General features: G+C 35.6%; 1 protein-coding gene across 1 annotated transcript; it reads right to left on the bottom strand.

Annotated features, from left to right (window-relative positions):
* Positions 1–7147: 7147 nt before the first annotated feature.
* On the bottom strand, positions 7148–7594 carry LOC136070489 (uncharacterized). Its single transcript, XM_065780493.1, has one exon. It carries the CDS (start codon positions 7592–7594, stop codon positions 7148–7150), a length of 447 nt encoding a protein of 148 aa, XP_065636565.1.
* Between the last annotated feature and the right edge of the window lie 11999 nt (positions 7595–19593).

Below are 19593 nucleotides of genomic sequence, written 5' to 3' on the forward strand. Positions count from 1 at the left end.
TTTTTAAAAAACTGAAAACATGTATTTAAATGTGTATTTATATTTCATCAAGTGAAAAAATGCATGTGTATTACAATTTACAAACATTATATCTATCTTCAATTTATAATCATAAAAAACAATAGAATGGAAATAACCTTTTAAAAAAAATTTACCTTTTAAAACTTTTGTTGTTGACAATAATCGAAGCATGTCGGCTCTTTTCTTTCTAACTCATAGTTGTTTCAATTTTCATTTTTAGAATTTGACCTTTTTTATTTATTTATTTATTTTTTAAGATGGAAGTATTTGACTTGTAGTTGTTGAAAGACTCGTCACAAATGGGTGCTGACATAATGATCCAACGGTTGAGACAAAGAGATGACCAGTCACATCATGGCCGGGAATGTGACATAAAGATAGGGTGATTGGCCCATGACTTAAATCGCATCCGATTTAAAACGTGAGACAGTCATTAGTCATTACATCATTAATCATTACATTCAACGTGTCCTACCACAACAGCGCGTTACATCAATAAAAATGGACTCATATATATATAATCATAAATATTTTGAATAATACTATTTGAAAAATAATATGGTATAATATTTTTATTATAAATTTTAAGTAATAATTTATTATTATTATTATTTTTTTTTTTTGTTGCAAAAATGCGGTCATAATTTTTCACAAAGTATGTTGTTGGATGATAGAGTAAATATAAAATAGAAGATTCAAAATTAAATATAAAAACTTAAAACTTAGAATAAAAATTTTATAAGTTAAAATAAAAACAATTAAAAATTTTAAGAGTTAAAAGTGTAATTTAATCTTATAAAAAATTTTGTATGACTAGATTTTATAGATAAAAGAATAATAATTAAAGAAAAACACCTTATGAGGTTCTCTTTTTGTACTCTTCCACCATAATGGAAAACTATTTTATGAGACTAGTTTTGTCTTATGAGATACCTGTAGCATATGAACCTTTTGAAAGTTTGGCAAAAATTAAGGGGTAAACTAAGTTTTTTAATTAAAATTTAGCAATATGGCTAATTAACCAACTCAAAAAATAGCATTAACCTATCTCTCTATGCAAAATTTTTTACTTTTTATCTTTTATCGAAGAAATTATGACATTAAAGTTAGTTTTTTTTATTAGTAGCAAATTTGGGTTAAAAAAACTTTGTTGAGGGAGCCGTTGAACTTGTTGCAGTATTTCATAGCCTTCAAATTGCTTATTAAGTGTTTGTTTAGAAACTTTTTGCTGAAAGTATTGTAAATAAAGCTGAAAGTATTGTAAATAAAACTAAAAGATAGTTGAAATAGTACAGTGGAATCATGGATAATACCAAAAAAATACAATGTGACACATAAATAGTAGTAAAAATAAGTTGAATAGTAAAAAAAATTGATTTTTTAAGTCAATGTAAAACACATGCTAAGGGAAAAGTGCACCTCCACCATGGTGATCTCTTATTAAAAATGAGTTAAGTGACAAGATATAAAAAGAGAAAAATTAGGGGTGTCAATGTTCGACCTAACCTGCGAACATGACATGAACCAGACACGAGTTTTTTCGGGATAGGGTTGGGCCTTAATGGGTTTGGGTCATAAACGGGTCAACCCGAAAGCAACACGACAAGAAATGTGTTATAAGCGGGTCAACCCGTGTAACCCGCAATAGACACGTTTAACACACCAATTTATTTGTGTCAACTCGAAATGACCCACTTAACACAACTCGTTTAACTCGTATAACAAATAAATATTTATTTTATTTTAGATTTGTTAAATACCTTTTATATGATTATATCCAACATGTATTTTAAATTTAAAAAGAAATGTAAGTAATTATAAAAATTTATAAGGGATATAATTGAAAATTGAAACTTTACAGACCCTAGAACTACTAATACTTTTTTTTTTTTTTTGGGGCATAGAACTTGCACAAATGAAATTGAATGAACTTGTGGAAGATGTTATGAATTTAAACATCAACAAAGAATCTATGGATAATAATCGTGGTCATAGTCAGGATTAGTCTATTGTTTGCTCAAATTCTTTCAATATTAATACTTAGTATTTGGTGAGTTCCAAGGATATTATATTTTTGTTGAACTATGTTATTTTATTTTTGTTAAACTTTGTTATTTTGAAATTGGGTTGAAATGTATGCCCTTCTTTTGGAGTGTAAAGAACTTATTTTCTAGATGAATGTTATTTTTTTGTTGAACTATATTATTTTAAATGTGGGTTGAAGACTTGAAGTGTATGCACTACTTTTTAGGATGTAAAAAAAATTATTTCTAGATAGATGTTATATTTAATATTATGCAAGTTGAAATGAGTTGTGTTACATTCATGTCAATCTAATACGACTTATTTATTAAGTATGTCAAATGGGTTGTGTTAGGTCAACTTGCCTTATTAACAGGTCGGGTTATGATTGAAGGATCATGACATAATTATTAAATGGGTCGGGTTAAGGTTGAGCTATTTAGTCGAATACACCTACTTCGACATGACACGAACCCGACATGCTAACCCGAATTGACACCCCTGAAAAATGCAATTATTTATTTATTTATTTTGTGACAATAATTTTCCCCTCCAATGTAAAACAATGCCTATAATTTTCTTTTGCCATAGTGTTAACCATGGCACCTGGGTCAGTTTGCTTTGTCTTTCAATTATTTGTTATTTTAATTGGACTTAAAACCAAGGAAGTCAATACCGTACCGGAGGTTATACCAGTTTGTCCAGCGGTATGATATATTTCGGATACCGATTAATACCGGTGTACCGTTTCGGAATTACCGCTAAATATATATATATATATATACTCTTAAAAATCTTATATATTCTTATAAAAATATAAAATAATTTAAAGTCTGACCAATAATAATAATTTTTTAAAAATATTGTTAATTATGGTTGTAGTATAACTTTTTATTTTAAGAAGAGTTGTAGTTTAATAATAATACTAAGTACTAAATGCAGTAATGAAAAAACAAAAGAAATAAAAATCAATGTGCAAAAGTTAAAACTAGGACACGTGGGTGCTTGATAAGTTTGAAAATTTTGAAAACCTTTGACTCATGACTTCAGTATATTCACATGGGGTTATATATATATATATATATATTGTCAATATGTTATATAATAATATAATTAATTTAATAAAAATCAAGAAAAGAAGGCTCAAGAAAAGTCATACCTATCCCAGTATACCATACATGTGTGATAAATAAAAGAAAAACAAACAGATCAAACTATTGGAACTAAAACACGTGGACCATGATTGTAAATCTAAACCATACACGTGGATTATGGTTGTAATTCGTGGAGCAATCTAATCAGTAAATAAAGAAGAAAACAAGCAAGAGCAAACAGATCAAACTTACCGAGTTAGGACGGTGAGAGTGGGACTCTAGCATCCAAAACAAAATATTATATACCAGGCGTTCAAAACTAGAAAAATCAAAGAACAGAGAAGCTGAAAAGTTGAAGAAAAACAGAGAACGAAGAAGTGAAGAAGTGAAGAGGCGAGGAAGAAGAAGCTGAAGCAGGTGGGGAGACTGCGATTGACAAAATGGAAGTGGCTGGAGACATGGGAGTGACCGGCGACGTGGTGGTGAGTGGCTGTGATGACAAAAACAGATGATTTTTGGGTTTTTTTTGTATTTTTTTTTTGTACCGGCCGGGTTTAGATTTACCGGCCGAAACATCCAATTTTCGCCGGTAAGGCCGAAACAGTCCGGTATGGGCCGGTACTCAGAGCGGTACGAATCAGGGGAGGGTTTGGTACCGGTCAGTTCACCGGTACGAAAAAAACCGGCCGTACCGGCCGGTACGGTACGGTATTAACTTCATTGCTTAAAACATAGATGGCTCCCCCGAAAAAGCGACAAACCAGCCGTCAACACAGTGATTGCAAGTAAAAAATGGTTTGTGAGCGAAGGAGCCTTTGAATCATCACTATCCTTGTCCTCTCCCAGTCCCCACTACTCTCTTCTGCTAATTCTTTCAGCGGTGGCAATGATCGATGTTTTCTTGCCCAAACCAAACGGTGTTTTTCACGTTTTCATGGCCAAACAGATGGGCTTCATACTATTTGTTGATGTGATTACTTAGCCACATAGCTAAAATATAACTTAAGGTACAGCATGTAAATTACCATCTAAATTTTAACAAAATTTAATAAAGATCATTCTTGAAAATTAGTGTAGAAGTATAAGTATAAATATGAATTGGAGTGAACTGAATATAGAAAATGAATATAAATTTTGTAAAATGTGTGTTCAAGAAATTGAAATTGTAAAACTATAATTTAGAATTAAAGTCAATTTATGGAATTACAAGAAGTTTCGACTCTCCCCGCCCCCCCCTCTCTCTTTTTTTTTTTTTTTTGGATAAAAGGATCTGTAAGGACCCAATTTAAATTGAGTGTTGGGTTTTCAGCCCAATAAGCCCAAACAATAAATTTATAGAGTATGGGCTCAAGAATAGTACTGTTTTTCAGGAAGGGTTCTACTCATCAAGTAATAAGGGATACTATTGATTCGCTCTATGAGGAAAAACTCTCCTCGGCCCTCTTTAAATTGGTCTGTTCTTCTCTCTCTCTTTTTCCTTTTTCTTTTCTGGTCAGAAGTCCTCCCTGTTTTCTTCGTTTCTACATTATATACTTCGTTTCTTTTCTTGTTTCCTTTGTACACGTGTAGTTCTTATCCTGGGGGCTCCTTTCTGTCCCATCTAGTCCCTACCGGAACTTTCAGCTTAGTGGTCATAAAGCTGCTTAGTTACTATTCAGGTATCACCTCCACATTAATGCGGCCAGAGTGTTAGGTGGACAGCATTTAATGAGGAGGTGATAGACTTTAGAAGATATTTTCTACCTTCTCCGACGCCTCTTTAAGCTATATCCAACTTCCAATTCAGCTACAACCTGGCAGAATCTTTCAGTCAGTACGAAGGTTACCTTCACCTCGGACTTTGGCGTCCTCGGACGTGTGCTATACCACTGTATATAACACCTGTTTATACCTTTCATATCACCTATTTGACGTGAATAAAACTTCTTTAGGCTGTCCTCGGACAACTGCGTGTTCTCGGATCGGGCCTTTGGGCCCTGAGCCCAATTCTGAGGGCTACTATACCTTTTTTAGGTAACAGGCCCCACAATAGCCCCTCAAAATCTCGTTTTTTGCCATCTCGGAAAAAAGGAGATTTTGATATCCAGCCCTCATTTAATTCGTAGGTTTCCCCTACTTTCAGAATGTCTTTTTGTTTGCCCAAGGCGCGCTCCTGACGCTTCGGCGTCATGGGCACGCTATTATTAAATGGTAACTGCTCTGCTGTCTCACACGTTCAACGACTGATGCAAATCTAACGTGGGGGATACTTTGCATTTATGGGCGGGGCTTTTCCCGCTCCTTTTTTCTGTGCCCTCGTAAAGTGCCTTTCAAATCAAATCTTTCTTCAGTTACAAATTACTCTCTCTCAGCACGTATTCATTGAATCTGTCTTTCTCTCATTATTCTACACTCTCATAAATACCAAGAGTCCGTCCGAGGAGCTCATTTTCCACACCTGTAAGTTTCTTTACCTTTCTCTACTTTTTCATTTTCTGTATTAATTTTTTCTATTGCTAGAAGATGGGTAGATTTAAGTATCTGGTCGATTCCGAGGAGCAAATGGAATCATTTAGGGCTAAGTACAAGATTCCCTCGACAGTGGGTATGAGATACGCTTCCTCCCAAGTCTGGCCGCGCGATAGAAAAATGGGGGAGGTAGTCATTCCCATGGTAGCATTTGTCGAAGGGGGGATGACTATCCCAATGGGTAATTTGACGAGAGATTACCTTAGGTTTTTCACGTTATCTCCCAAACAGTGCGCCTCAAATATGTTTAGGGTGCTTGGGAGTATAGAGGCTTTAAATGTCTTATACAACTTAGGTCTAACGCAACNCAAAAGTGTGGTTAAAGTCCGCCACGTGCTCGGCCACTACCTTACTCTTCACGACCATATCATCAATGTAAATCTCAATGTTTCTACCCAGTTGCTGCTCAAACATTTTCGTCATCATTCTCTGGTAGGTAGACCCCGCGTTCTTCAATCCGAAGGGCATTACCTTATAATGATAGTTTCCAGTGGGAGTGAGAAAAGCAGTCTTCTCCTGGTCTTCCAACGCGAGTGGGATCTGATGGTAGCCTTGGAAGGCGTCCAAAAAACTCATTCGAGGATGACCCACTGTAGCATCCACCAACTGATCTATACGGGGCATGGGAAAAGGATCTTTTGGGCACGCTCTGTTCAGATCTGTAAAATCAACACACACACGCCACTTTCCATTTTTCTTTTTCACTACGACTGTATTGGCTAGCCACTGAGGATAAAATACCTCCTTGATTGCCCCAGCCTGCTTCAACTTAGTCACCTCATCTTTAATAGCCTCGACGTGTACCTTGGACGGACGCCGAGGTGGTTGTTTCTTTGGAATACACGAGGGGTTAACATTAAGATGATGACAGATGAACTCCGGATCCACCCCTGGGGCCTCATAGGCACTCCATGCAAACACGTCAACGTTCTTTCTAAGAACCTCGATCAACTGCTCTTTCTCCCTCAGGGGTAATTGAGCCCCAACCTGAAAATACTTCTCTGGATCATCACCGACGTTCACCCTTTCCAAGTCTTCACACCTCATCTCCTCCGGGGACGCGCCAAACTGGGCTCCCTGACCCCTTGATTGCTATAGATCACCTTCGGCTACTGCCAAAGCACTTACCTCTGGCCGATGTTGAATGGCCATTATCATACACTGCCTAGCCATATTCTGGTTTCCCAAAATCTCTGAAACCTCGCCTCCCGAGGGGTACTTCACTTTCTGATGAAGAGTGGAAGAAACCGCCCCCAAGGCATGCAACCATGGTCTTCCCAGAATCGCTGTATACGGAGAAAAAGCATCCACCACGATAAAATCTACCTCCACCATATCTAACCCAGTCTGCACGGGTAATCTAACCATTCCCAACGGGGTGACCGATTTGCCTTCGAATCCCACCAATGGGGAACTATATGTCGTCAAGTCTTCAGGTTTCAAATTCAGCCCCTTGAATAAATCAGGGTACATTACCTCGGCGGCACTTCCATCGTCAACCATCACTCTTTAACGTCATACCCTCCGATCCTAATCGTAACCACTAGAGCATCATCATGCGGCTGCATGGTTCCTCTCTTATCCTCTTCTGAAAAGCCCAACACCAACGAGGTGCCAGGTCTGGCCCTCTTCGGCCTCGTGCCGGGGTCCTCCTCCGAGCATTGAGATACAGACATTACCCTGGAAGGGCAAGACCCGGTCCTCCCCGGAGCAGCGAATATAACGTTTATCGTGCCCAAGGGAGGTCCTCTCGAGGCGTCCGCCTGAAACGCCGAGCCTACGTGACCTCCTCGGCCACCGGTGTGATGCAGGAGTTGGGTCAACTTTCCATCTTGCACCAACTGTTCTAAGTGGTCCCACAGATTATTACAATCTTCGGTGATATGCCCGTGGTCTTGATGATACTGACAGTAGAGATTCCTATTACGCTTCGCAGGATCCCCCGCCATCTTGTTGGGCCACTTAAAGAACGGCTCGTTCTTTATCTTCTCCAAAACTCGTTGCACTGGTTCTCGGAACACGGCGCTAACCACCTGGGAGTTGGCAGGCCCCGACTGCCCCCAAAGTCCCTCCGAGGTCGGTTGTTGTTGTACCGGTCCGGCCTGAAATCCCTCCTCTCTTGCGTTACCGCTTTAGCTTTCCCTCTGCCTTGCATCTGATCTTCCTCTACTCTTCGATATTTATCTATTCGATCCATAAGCTGACGTACACTAGTGACAGGCTTGCCGGTCAGGGACTTCCTCAGACCGTGCTCGGTTGGAAGACCCTCTTTAAAAGTATTCATGGCCACGTCATCGTGAGCCCCATCCACCTCGTTAAACATCTCCCAGTATCTGTCTGAGTAGCTTTTAGGGTTTCCCCTTCTCGCATAGACATGGACAGTAGCGACCCCAAGGGCTGAACAACCCTTCTGCAGGTAATAAAGCGAGCGCCAAAGGCCTGAGTGAGTTTCTCAAAAGAGTCAATAGTGTTAGTTCTCAAGCCATTAAACCATCTCATTGCCACCGGACCCAGGCTAGACGGGAAAACCTTACACATCAAGGCTTCGTCCCTGGCATGAATAGCCATTCTCGGCTGTAGTGACTAACATGTTCCACTGGGTCTGTCCGACCATTATAAATGGTGAACACAGGCTGGTGGAATCGTCGAGGGAGACTAGCGTCCTCAATATGTCGTGTGAAAGGCGACTTAGAGACCTGATTCAAAGCCTTGTTAAGGCATCATTCCCCTGACCCTGGCGAGTCGGACTTTTACTTCTTCGCCTACGGTATGTTCTTCCTCGCACGAAAAAGACTCACTGGGGGGAGTTCTCGATCTCTGCCTGTAACTGGCTCATCCGACTCCTCAGAAGAGTGCTTAGAGTTATGAGCCTTACGCCTTCGTCGTTCATATCGCAATTCCCTCTTCAACTTGTCGATCTACGCTGCAGATTTCCTTCACTCCGTACAGGAGAAACATGGCCTTTCCCCGGGAGGGCTTCTATCTGTATGGGTTGTACGGGTACTTCCCTCGTGATCCTCCCTTGTTCGCGGCCTATCAACGGATCGCCGTGCTGAGAGCCCCTAGACTCTGCTTGTTGTTGATTGGCGTTTGCTTGTTGCGGGCCCGCCAATGGTTGCTGCGGTACTCCCTCTTCCATCGTGAGTATCACACCTGCCTTCCTTCTCAACAGATCAAGTTCTTCCCACAGACGGCGCCAATTGTAAGGACCCAATTTGAATTGAGTGTTGGGTTTTCAGCCCAATAAGCCCAAACAATAAATTTATAGAGTATGGGCTCAAGAACTAGTACTGTTTTTCAGGAAGGGTTCTACTCATCAAGTAATAAGGGATACTATTGATTCGCTCTATGAGGAAAAACTCTCCTCGGCCCTCTTTAATTGGTCTGTTCTTCTCTCTCTCTTTTTCCTTTTTCTTTTCTGGTCAGAAGTCCTCCCTGTTTTCTTCGTTTCTACATTATATACTTCGTTTCTTTTCTTGTTTCCTTTGTACACGTGTAGTTCTTATCCTGGGGGCTCCTTTCTGTCCCATCTAGTCCCTACCGGAACTTTCAGCTTAGTGGTCATAAAGCTGCTTAGTTACTATTCAGGTATCACCTCCACATTAATGCGGCCAGAGTGTTAGGTGGACAGCATTTAATGAGGAGGTGATAGACTTTAGAAGATATTTTCTACCTTCTCCGACGCCTCTTTAAGCTATATCCAACTTCCAATTCAGCTACAACCTGGCAGAATCTTTCAGTCAGTACGAAGGTTACCTTCACCTCGGACTTTGGCGTCCTCGGACGTGTGCTATACCACTGTATATAACACCTGTTTATACCTTTCATATCACCTATTTGACGTGAATAAAACTTCTTTAGGCTGTCCTCGGACAACTGCGTGTTCTCGGATCGGGCCTTTGGGCCCTGAGCCCAATTCTGAGGGCTACTATACCTTTTTTAGGTAACAGGCCCCACAGGATCAAACATTAAACAAAAGATAAAGGAAAGCACTACAAACAAAGTTAGCCTATATTAGGCATAGAGTGCTGTATACAGTGCACTGGGAAGCTGGCCGCATTAGCAGCTATATCTAAAACAAGAGCTATCATCATAAGAAAGTGAAAAAGCATCATCTTGCCAAAGCCATCATTAATGGGTGATACATGCAAGTTCTTCTTCTTCTGATTATTTTTAATAAATATTTTTATTATTAATATCAAAAGGGAGTGTGTATCTATATCCATAGAAGGCAATCTGTCATGTACTCCTAATTTTTTTTGGAAGGGGTACCTCTAAATTTCTATATCAAGAGAGGATTTGATTCTAGGTTATAGGTATGACATTATTTCTGTATATTAAGCATTCAGAAGTCACTTCTTTGGGTGTCTAGACTTGCCAATGTAGTGGCTCATACTTTAGCTATAGGGTCTCTTAAGTGTAATGTTTCTAGCTCTTTTGATTTGGGTAATTGTCTTTCTTGTTTTGAGTATGTTATTAGGGTTACTTCATTTTTTTTTTTTTTAAATTTTAATTTATCTTTTATTATAAATACTTTATTCATTAATATCAAAAGGGAATGTATATCTATATCTATAGAAGGCAATCTGTCATGTACTTCTATTTTTTTTGGAAGGGGTACCCCTAAATTTCTATATCAAGAGAGGATTTGATCCTAGGTTATAGGCATGACATTATCTCTATGTATTACAGCCTACAAGAGTCACTTCTTTGGGTGTCTAGGCTTGCCAAAGTAGCTCATACTTTAGCTAAATAGTCTTTCAAGTGTAATGTTTTTGGTTCTTTTGATTTGGCTAACTGTCACTCCTTAGGAGAGAGATTTATTCTTCTATACAGCTTTGCATTTTCTCTTGTTAATAAAGTCTTTTATTCATTTGTTTATATATATATATATATATATATAAATATGGTTCTTCATGGCCTTTTGCTTAGTAAGAGCAATCACATCAGTGGATGCACAATTTTGCCTAAAAATGACCCACATCAAGTAGTGTATAGTTATATAAATTTACAAGTTACCTACAGTAATTACTCTCAATGCAAAACTCTTAAATAATTGGTGAGATAGTTGATCTCTATAGATAAATGCCCTAATGCCCATTAAGCCTCTTGGTGCTACCATTTTTTGTTCAATCTAATGATTATAGCTTAGAAAATCAAAATAGGTCCTCTTTACACTAAAACCCCCATTTTTTGTTGTTGTCCATATTAAGGTGGTCTTATTGGAGGATTGTGGTAAGAGGTACACACACTATTAGCCTCCCATGGTTTAAGGGCTTGTTTGGATTGAGGGGAGAAGGAGGGAGAGTGGAGGAGAGTAAAGTAGAGTTAGGTGGCGTTTGGATCCGGATGAAATGGCATTTTGCATTTTGCGTTTTTCTCTTTATTTTTTTTTTTAATTTTTTTTTAGCCGTGTTTTTTAACTTTCTGTTCGTGTACAATGCACACTAGTGTACTATTCAACAACTTTTTATTAAAAATGGGTCTCATGGTACTATTCACACATTTAAAAATTATTTTGTTACAGTATTTTTAGTTTTCAGTTTTCAGCTGTATTCAAATGAACCCTTAGCTAAAAATAGGCTAATTTTGGGTTAAATCTACTTTACTTTACTCTCCCTCCCTTCCACTCAATCCAAATGGACCATAAATGTCCATCAAACTAATTGACTAAATCTCCATTCCACCACTTTCTAAGAGTAGGGTCAACAAGTTCTTAAATTGACACTTTCAACTAACTTCAACATAAATGTTTAGAGTTCAAATATATCCTCCTCTAGCAATTAAATTATAAAATAAAAAAAATAAAAAAAATGTTTAGAGTTCAAATATATCCTCTTTTAACAATTAAATTATAAAATAAATAATTAAAAAAGCTCTAAAACACAAACACTGCCATTTATAGCAGTGGAGTTAATTTCGTACCGTACCTGCCGGTATTTACCGTGCCGGAACCTTGGCTGGTACAAAAAATCTATTATTTCGTTTCAGCTAAAATACCGGATGTACCGGAGTTGTTCCGGCCATACCGGAGTAAATTCCGGATTTCGGCCGGTAATTTGATACGGGCCGAAACCAAAACCTCTAAGGGAGGGCTTAGAAAAAGAATAACAAGAGAAGAAGAAGTCGACGCTTATTAAAATCTTTGAAAAATTTGCTCACTAGCCATTGCAGATCAACCAAGCTGCTGCTGTTTCTCAGTTCTCAGTTTCAAGTTTGTCGCCTCATCACCAGCTTCTCCCTCTTTTACTTCTTTCTTCTTCTTTTTTTCTATTTCACTTTTTGCTCTTCCCCTCTTTTCCTTGTTTTTTCCTCCCTGAATATCTATGCTCATTTTGAAACTAGTGGTCTGATGGGAAGTGAAAGAGACAAGTCCTTTTGTTCACTTTTTACCCATCCGAATGGACGCGTGGCTTGGAGAGTACTTGTTTGCCCTCTGTGTAATATGAGAACAATTCCAATCTTTAACTCAAAAAAAAGTACTTACATTAGTGTGTGTTTATATATATATATATATATATTAGAGTTATAAACTATGCTTATCAAAAAAAAAAAAAAATATATATATATATATATAAATCGTATACTTATTATTGATATTATAATTATTATATAATTAGCAATAATCTCGAAACGGTACACCGGTACTGACCGGTACCGAAATATATCGTTCCATTGACTAAACCGGTACAATCTCCGGTACGAAATTGACTCTCTTGATCTATAGCGCATTGACATTATCTCCATGGTCCTATCTTTGCACGGTGTTTCCCACCTGATTCATTGGAGTTTACTCTTGCTTTTTCTCTGCCCCCACAATAATTACACGCCCAACTTATTGAGGTCATTATATTGGGAGTGTGAGGAGGTCATGGTTTATGTATGGGCTACAGTTTTGATAATGACCTCTCTATTTGCTTGAGACTAGTTTTTCCTCTTATCCGGATAATCATTCACCCTTTGATTCTAGACTATTAGTACAAACCCCAAATAATAAAGTGAAATATGTCAAATGACACCTTGACCCCTTCTCTAGTTCAACTTCAACCCATTTTTTTTTTTTTTTTTTTTTTTTCCCTATATTTACAAATCTCTACCAATTCCAAGTCCTTGTATAACGTTAGATGACTTTACTAGTTAGTACACAATTTACATTGTTTCAAGAACCTTTTTCCTTCAAGAACAAACATTCTGAAGCTTTAAATTGATTTCGTATTTGTAAAATAAAAATTCAAAATCTATTATTCTCTAATTTGGTTAAAGACTCCCACAGGGCCACAGTAGTGAAATGTAGTCCCACACCAAGGAAGTGGACACATGTGATCCATTCAGCTCGTTGAGGCCGAGTAAGCCCATTTCCACGATTTTTTATATATGTAATCTCGGCTTGAAACATTATTGAGCCCATGCAAGCCCACATAATTTTATTTATTTATTTCATTATTTGTGTCAAATTAACACGTGTAGATGTAGGCATATACAAGCGGGTTGAACCCTGTGGACAATAATGAATAAACACCAACAAGAATGAAACATTATAGGGCTGTTATTCATTGAAGGAGTAATTAGTGCTTAAGTGAATGCAAATTCCGATGGTTTATGTCCAAATCCATTCCACACCCGCTCTATAAAATTTGGTTTAAGGTAGCCCAAATGACTTATGCTGGGTGATATTTGCTTTTGCGGTTACAATAAATCAAGTTAGTGTCAATACAAAAATTTTACATTTTTCAATTTGCCTACCCCTCATATTTGGGCCTATCACAATTTATAACTAAAATTTCTTTAATGACTCATGTGTGATATGATGTGTGGGATGATAGATAAATTTGGGTTTGTGAAATTGTTGAAATTTTTGTTGTGGCTGTAGCTTTACTCTAATCACACACTCCTTACTGTGACAAAACTTTATTAGTATCAACATAGTTCTACCTGTATTGTATAAATCAGGCCAACAAGATAATTGACATTCTACCAAGTTCATTAGCAATGAGTAAGAGGAACTTTTAAATGAGTATTATATATTAGACTGAATTACACATTTGACCATTAAAGTTTGTAGTTATTTTTATTTCAATCCCTTAAATTTGAGAATTTTTTATTTACTGTGTTTCATTTCACTCTTAAAATGTTCTTTTTATCTATTGCCATAATTGATCTAGATGTTATGTAACAACAAAAATATGTCGTTTCTTTCTTTCTTTTCTCTCTTAGCTACCACATTAGTGACATACATCAATAGAATGACCATTTTAAAATAGAATCAAACTGGTGTACCAAAATAAAAAATCTCAAACTTAATAAGGGATTAAACTTTAAACAATTTTAAATTTTATGAGTCAAAAGTGTAATTTAATTGGTGTTTATAATGTGATAACAATGGAAGAGAGAAAATTTAAACCTAGATATTTTCATTAGAAACACCGAAAGGTGCTAGCTAAGCTACAAGTCTGTTGGGTTTCATTTGTATTTTATTTAAATTTTAAACAAAATTTGACCTACATGGTTGTGGGAGGCAAGTGGTAATTAGCTGGTAACATTCATTATAGCAAAATTATTTATTTATTTATTTATTTTTTTTTGATACTGCTTATTGAAGTTCCTAAGATTACAAACTAATTAAAATGTTAATAAAAATGGAAATTGTAGATTTTAAGTTTGACCAAAATTCATTTTAGGTATCTAACTTTACTTTTGTTTGCTTGAATCCTTTAAGTTTCAAGTTAATCAAGAAATTTTGCCAATTTCCGTTAAATGTTGTTGTTAGGTGTCCAAATTTTCCCATTTTGAAACTTTGGGGTCCTTTCGCCTATAACATCACCATTGGTAAGCCCATAGAATTGCGAATGATTGTCCCTACACCCGATAATCCAATCTGATGAAAGATGGCTACATCCACATTCGACTTATACATGTTATCAGTGGATGGTTTCCATTGCTCTTTACCTCTCGGTACCATTTGTCTAATATGTTGTTTGCTGGTTCGAAACTCCTCCAGTAAATTCATAAAAGAATGCAAGATTTTCTTTACATTCTATGCTTTATACATGATGTTCTGTAGACTCTGATTGCAATTTGCATAAAAAACACCAAGGCTCCACTAGTACTCCTCTATGCCCAAGATTTACATCTGTTTAGAATTGCGTTTTGTAGAGCTCTCCGAGGAAAAAAATTTGATATTGCTCAGTTAATTTTTTTTTTTAATAATTAATTGGATTCTTTTTTAATTTAAAAATTCGACAAAAGAAAAAGAAAAATTTGGACTCATTTTTCGGCAACATTTAATGGAAGTTGACAAAAATACCTTAATTGAATAAATTTGAAACTTAAAGGACTTAATTAAATAAAAGTAAAGTTATAGGCTTAACATGATTGAGTAAGAATTTTGCAAATTATTACTTTGAGTTCAAATTTGGGCATGGAAATTTTTTAAGTCATATATATTCTACCCAACTACCAGTCCCAAGGTAATGGAGTTCTTAGTTCTTCCATAATATTATTGGGTCTACATCAAAGGTTGTGGCAAATAAAATCCCTCCAACAAGATTTTCATCAGGTTTAGCTTCTATCCATTGCATTGGAGCACTGAACATGATATGAACATAAAACATGTTCAAAATTGACCACGTATCATCCTTGCGTCATGTTCGTTGCTCAAATATCTTAGACGAAAACTTTTCCCATTTTCACTAGCCTGATATATAGTCTTCACCAATCAATCTTTTCATTTTAAAGAACAGAAGATAAGATTTATTTTATCTGTATTTGTGTTTGAATATATGAAGGATTTTAAAAATCCATCTTTCTTTGAATTCTTAAATTTCTATTTAATTGATTATTGTAAAATATTTCAAATCCTCATTATCAATGGAATCAAATGACCTCTCAATTGATTAGAAATTCATTTCAACCTGCTAAAATCCACTATTTGAAAGAAGTGTTTTTTTTTACTTCAATTATCTGAATGAAAATTAGATCATGTGGAAATGAAACCATATTGAAAACTTTAATGATACATTCCATACCTTTGTAACTAACCAGCACAAGCAATTGTTATTGGTTGGTACAGCTTTTGTCATTAGCCAACTTTGGTTATACACATGCGATGCTATCTCTACCAAATAATAAGGAACTGGTCTTTTACTGGAAGCAGTACGTGAAGTAATGTGCACGTTGGCTCATGCTTGGGGCCAAGTGGTCCTTCTCCATTGGTGATTCTCTAAGTTACATCAGTTATTTCCTTCACTTATGCAGCATAAACATACAATACCAGAAGCATTCTCAGACTCAACCAACGCAATCTATGTAATATTAATTCTACCCCACTTTACAATTTACATTACTGAATAATGCTAACATCTTACTTATATAATCTATATATAAAAGTTGTAGGGTAAATCAATTTCCCTTTGCAGCGTGTTTGCTTTGGGTAAAAAATGTCAAAGGTTCAAATCCTACTATCTTTCCCTAGTACTTATCTTATGAGTAATAACCTTAACAAGGGATCAATTGAAACTGATTAAATATAACTTAGCATAATCCTTAAGACACGACTAGTTTAGCAAAGAATTTGTTGACAAAAGGATTGATCAGTTTAAAATCATCATGTTATGGATTTAGTTCTGGTTCAATAGCCCATGTAATTATCACTCCCATGTGAGATATAAAAATTAATCACATAAAAAAGTTAGAAAGTTAGAAGGTTTAAAAAAAAAAAAATTTCTTCTTCTTCTTCTTTTTTTTCATTTGGGGGGGGGGGGGTCTGATAAAATAATTGACATACATGCACACTATTGGGACCTGTGTACGTACTGTTATGCTCATGCCACTCAGAAAGGTGGACGACAACAATGGGCTACAGTTCATGGGCCTTTTGCCGATGTACTTGACCTACCTGTTCCATATGCTGTGAATCATTTCCTTTCTTTACATTCATTTGAGAGATGCTATCATTTCTCTGAATTTGACTGATTCAACGGTAAAGATTATTTGACACTCGATGCTCTTTCTTGCAAATTAGCTGGGTATATGTATTGAAATGTGCATAAATAATTGTAGTCAGAGACAAACCACTTATGTCATTGCGGTGAGTTGAGCCGAGTGGTACTTTTTTATGCTTTTAGTTCATGGAAAAATGTGGAGGTTTCGGACTCTCAGTTTTATGTTTTAATATTTCTAATTGGTTTATAAAATAAAATAAAAGACAAACCACTTGTCAAACATGAATGGGACTCTCTTCCTTCTATAAAAGAAAAAATAAATCTGTGGTCAGTGAAATGATAAAGAATAAATAAGAAGAAAGAAAGTCTGCTAAATGAGTAATGACTTGTACGTCCAATGATATGGGGGAATTAGACGGGAATTCCAATTCTTTAAGGTTATTAGGCGTTTGAAAAATGAAATACCTCTCAAACTGGGAAAATAGGCTAAGTGGAGAGTAGTAAAATGAAAAAAAGAAAAGAGTGGTAAAGAAAGAAAGTACAGAGGCAAATTGATGTACGAGGAAGCGTCAACGCCAATTTGTAACTGTCTCTTTTGCCCAATAGAGAGAAAGAGAGAGATAGGGAAAAGGAAATGATGCAAAGCAAAAGGGTAAGACAGACAAAATGGGATCACACACCCACCTTCTTGTTCTTCTACATCAAAAGCCCACAAATACAATGACAATCACTCACTCACTATAAATTCTATAATATAATACTAGTATTATGTCATAATATTAACACTGCGTGTGTGAGTGTGTGTGAGTGTGTGTGTGTGTGGGCGCGGGGTAAATATATAAGGACAAGTGTTGGAAAAATGGGGATGGTCCCATGTTTTTGCTTTGTCATTTAAAAACACTCACATTATTCCTTTCCTTTTCCGGATGCCTCTTTTTTTTTCCTCCCCCACTTTTGAACAGCAAATTACATTTACGAGTCTTTGTTTTTGGGGGGGGGGTTTATCTTAATTAAAAAGTTGGATTAATAAGAGAGATGAGGTTAGAATCAATTTCTAAGATTTAGGTATATTTCATGCTCAAAGTTCTTGTGGAAGTCAACTCTATATATATATATATATATGACCGAGTTCCCATGGTTTATAATAAGTCAATTAGTTTGGTTGCTGATGGATTCAATTAACTATTGATATATATAAGTACTTTCTAACAAAAAAAGATATATATATATATATATATAACATATAGTGATATAAGTACTATATTCTCTAAATAGATTCAAATTTTGACTAAAATCAGAAAAAAAGAAAAAAATCTATATTTTTTTTTTCTATCGGAAATGCATTAGATGCATAGGATATACAAAATATAAGGTGAAACCCATGATTCTCTTAATCAATTTTCCTTTTTGTGAGCAGAATTTGAATCAATCTCTCTATCAATAACAAAAAACTTTATTATACCTGAGCCAGACGTCAATTTTATTTTTTAAAACAATTATGATGGGATACAGGATACTTATATAACTTAGAAGAAAACACAATAAATAAATAAAAGCAGCCTAAAATTTTTTAAATAATTTTTTTACCACTAAACACATAAATTCTGGTATTAACTTTATTACAATGCTCACTTTTCTTTATTTCATTCTTTAATTAGGGTTACACAATGACAAAGTTTAGTTCAAACATTTCCTCCATTCTACTAGGTGACGATTTATAATTTTATTTATGTATATTATTTAAATAAGTCATATAACTCATTAGTTGATTCCAGTTAACTTAATTAATAAAGTTTCTGATGATAGAATAAGAAATATGTGGTTCAATCTTCACCTAAACCAAAAATCAATTGGTGTCTTAGTCTGATGATAAAAAGCGCAATCATTAATTAGAGTTACACAATGACAAAGTTTAGTTCAAACATTTCCTTCACTCTACTAGATGACAATTTATAATATTATTTATGTATATTATTTAAACAAGTCATATAACTCATTAGTGGATTCTAGTTAACTTAACTGATAAAGTCTCTGATGATAGAATAAGAAATCTGTAGTTCAATTTTTACCTAAACAAAAAATTGATTGGTATTTTGTTTTGATGATAAAGAGCACAATCATTAATTAGGGTTACACAATGACAAAGTTTAGTTCAAACATTTCCTCCATTCTACTAGGTGACAATTTATAATATTATTTATATATATTATTTAAACAAGTCACATGACTTATTAGTAGGTTCCATCTAACTCAACTAATAAAGTCTTTAATGATTGAATAAGAAATCTATCGTTCAATTTTCGTCTAAACCAAAAACCGATTGATATTTTAGTTTGATAATAAAAACGCAATCATTAGAAACAAAAATCATAGATTGAAACTCTTTATAAAAAATAAAAAAGCAGTCATATGACTCATTCAAAAAATCATGCGACCAAAAACTACACCTAAATGGCATCTTTCATTATCACATAATCAGCGGCGGCTTCAAGAATTTTGTTCAGGGTGTTCCTTAGGAAGCATAAATTACACAATCTTTTGTTTTTTTTAGCCTTTAGGTAATTAAGTTTGATTTAATGTTATTAATTCCATTCCATTTTGGCCATAACGGCCAGAAAATACCATGCCGTTAAACAAATTGGTAGGGGTGTGCAGAAAACCCACCGACCTGCCAAACCCGACCCGCCGGGTTAGGTCGGTTTTTAAGGCTTGGTGGGTTGGGTTGGGTCACAAAATTTTTTTTTTTATATACTAATAATAATATATTTAATATATACTAATAATAATATTATATACTATAAGTGCTTATATATAATATATTTTATATATATAATATATAATATATAGTACTAATAATATATTTAATAAATTTAATAATAATAATAATAAAAATTTGTCAAACCCATGGGTTCAACCCGACACAACCCGACCCATGTGGGTTGGGTTGGACTTATGTGACGGGTTGGGTTGGGTTGGGTTGAATTTTTTTTGACCCACCATAGTGGGTT

Source organism: Quercus suber, unplaced genomic scaffold, assembly GCF_002906115.3.
Source record: "Quercus suber isolate HL8 unplaced genomic scaffold, Cork oak 2.0 scaffold_237, whole genome shotgun sequence".
NCBI lineage: Eukaryota > Viridiplantae > Streptophyta > Magnoliopsida > Fagales > Fagaceae > Quercus > Quercus suber.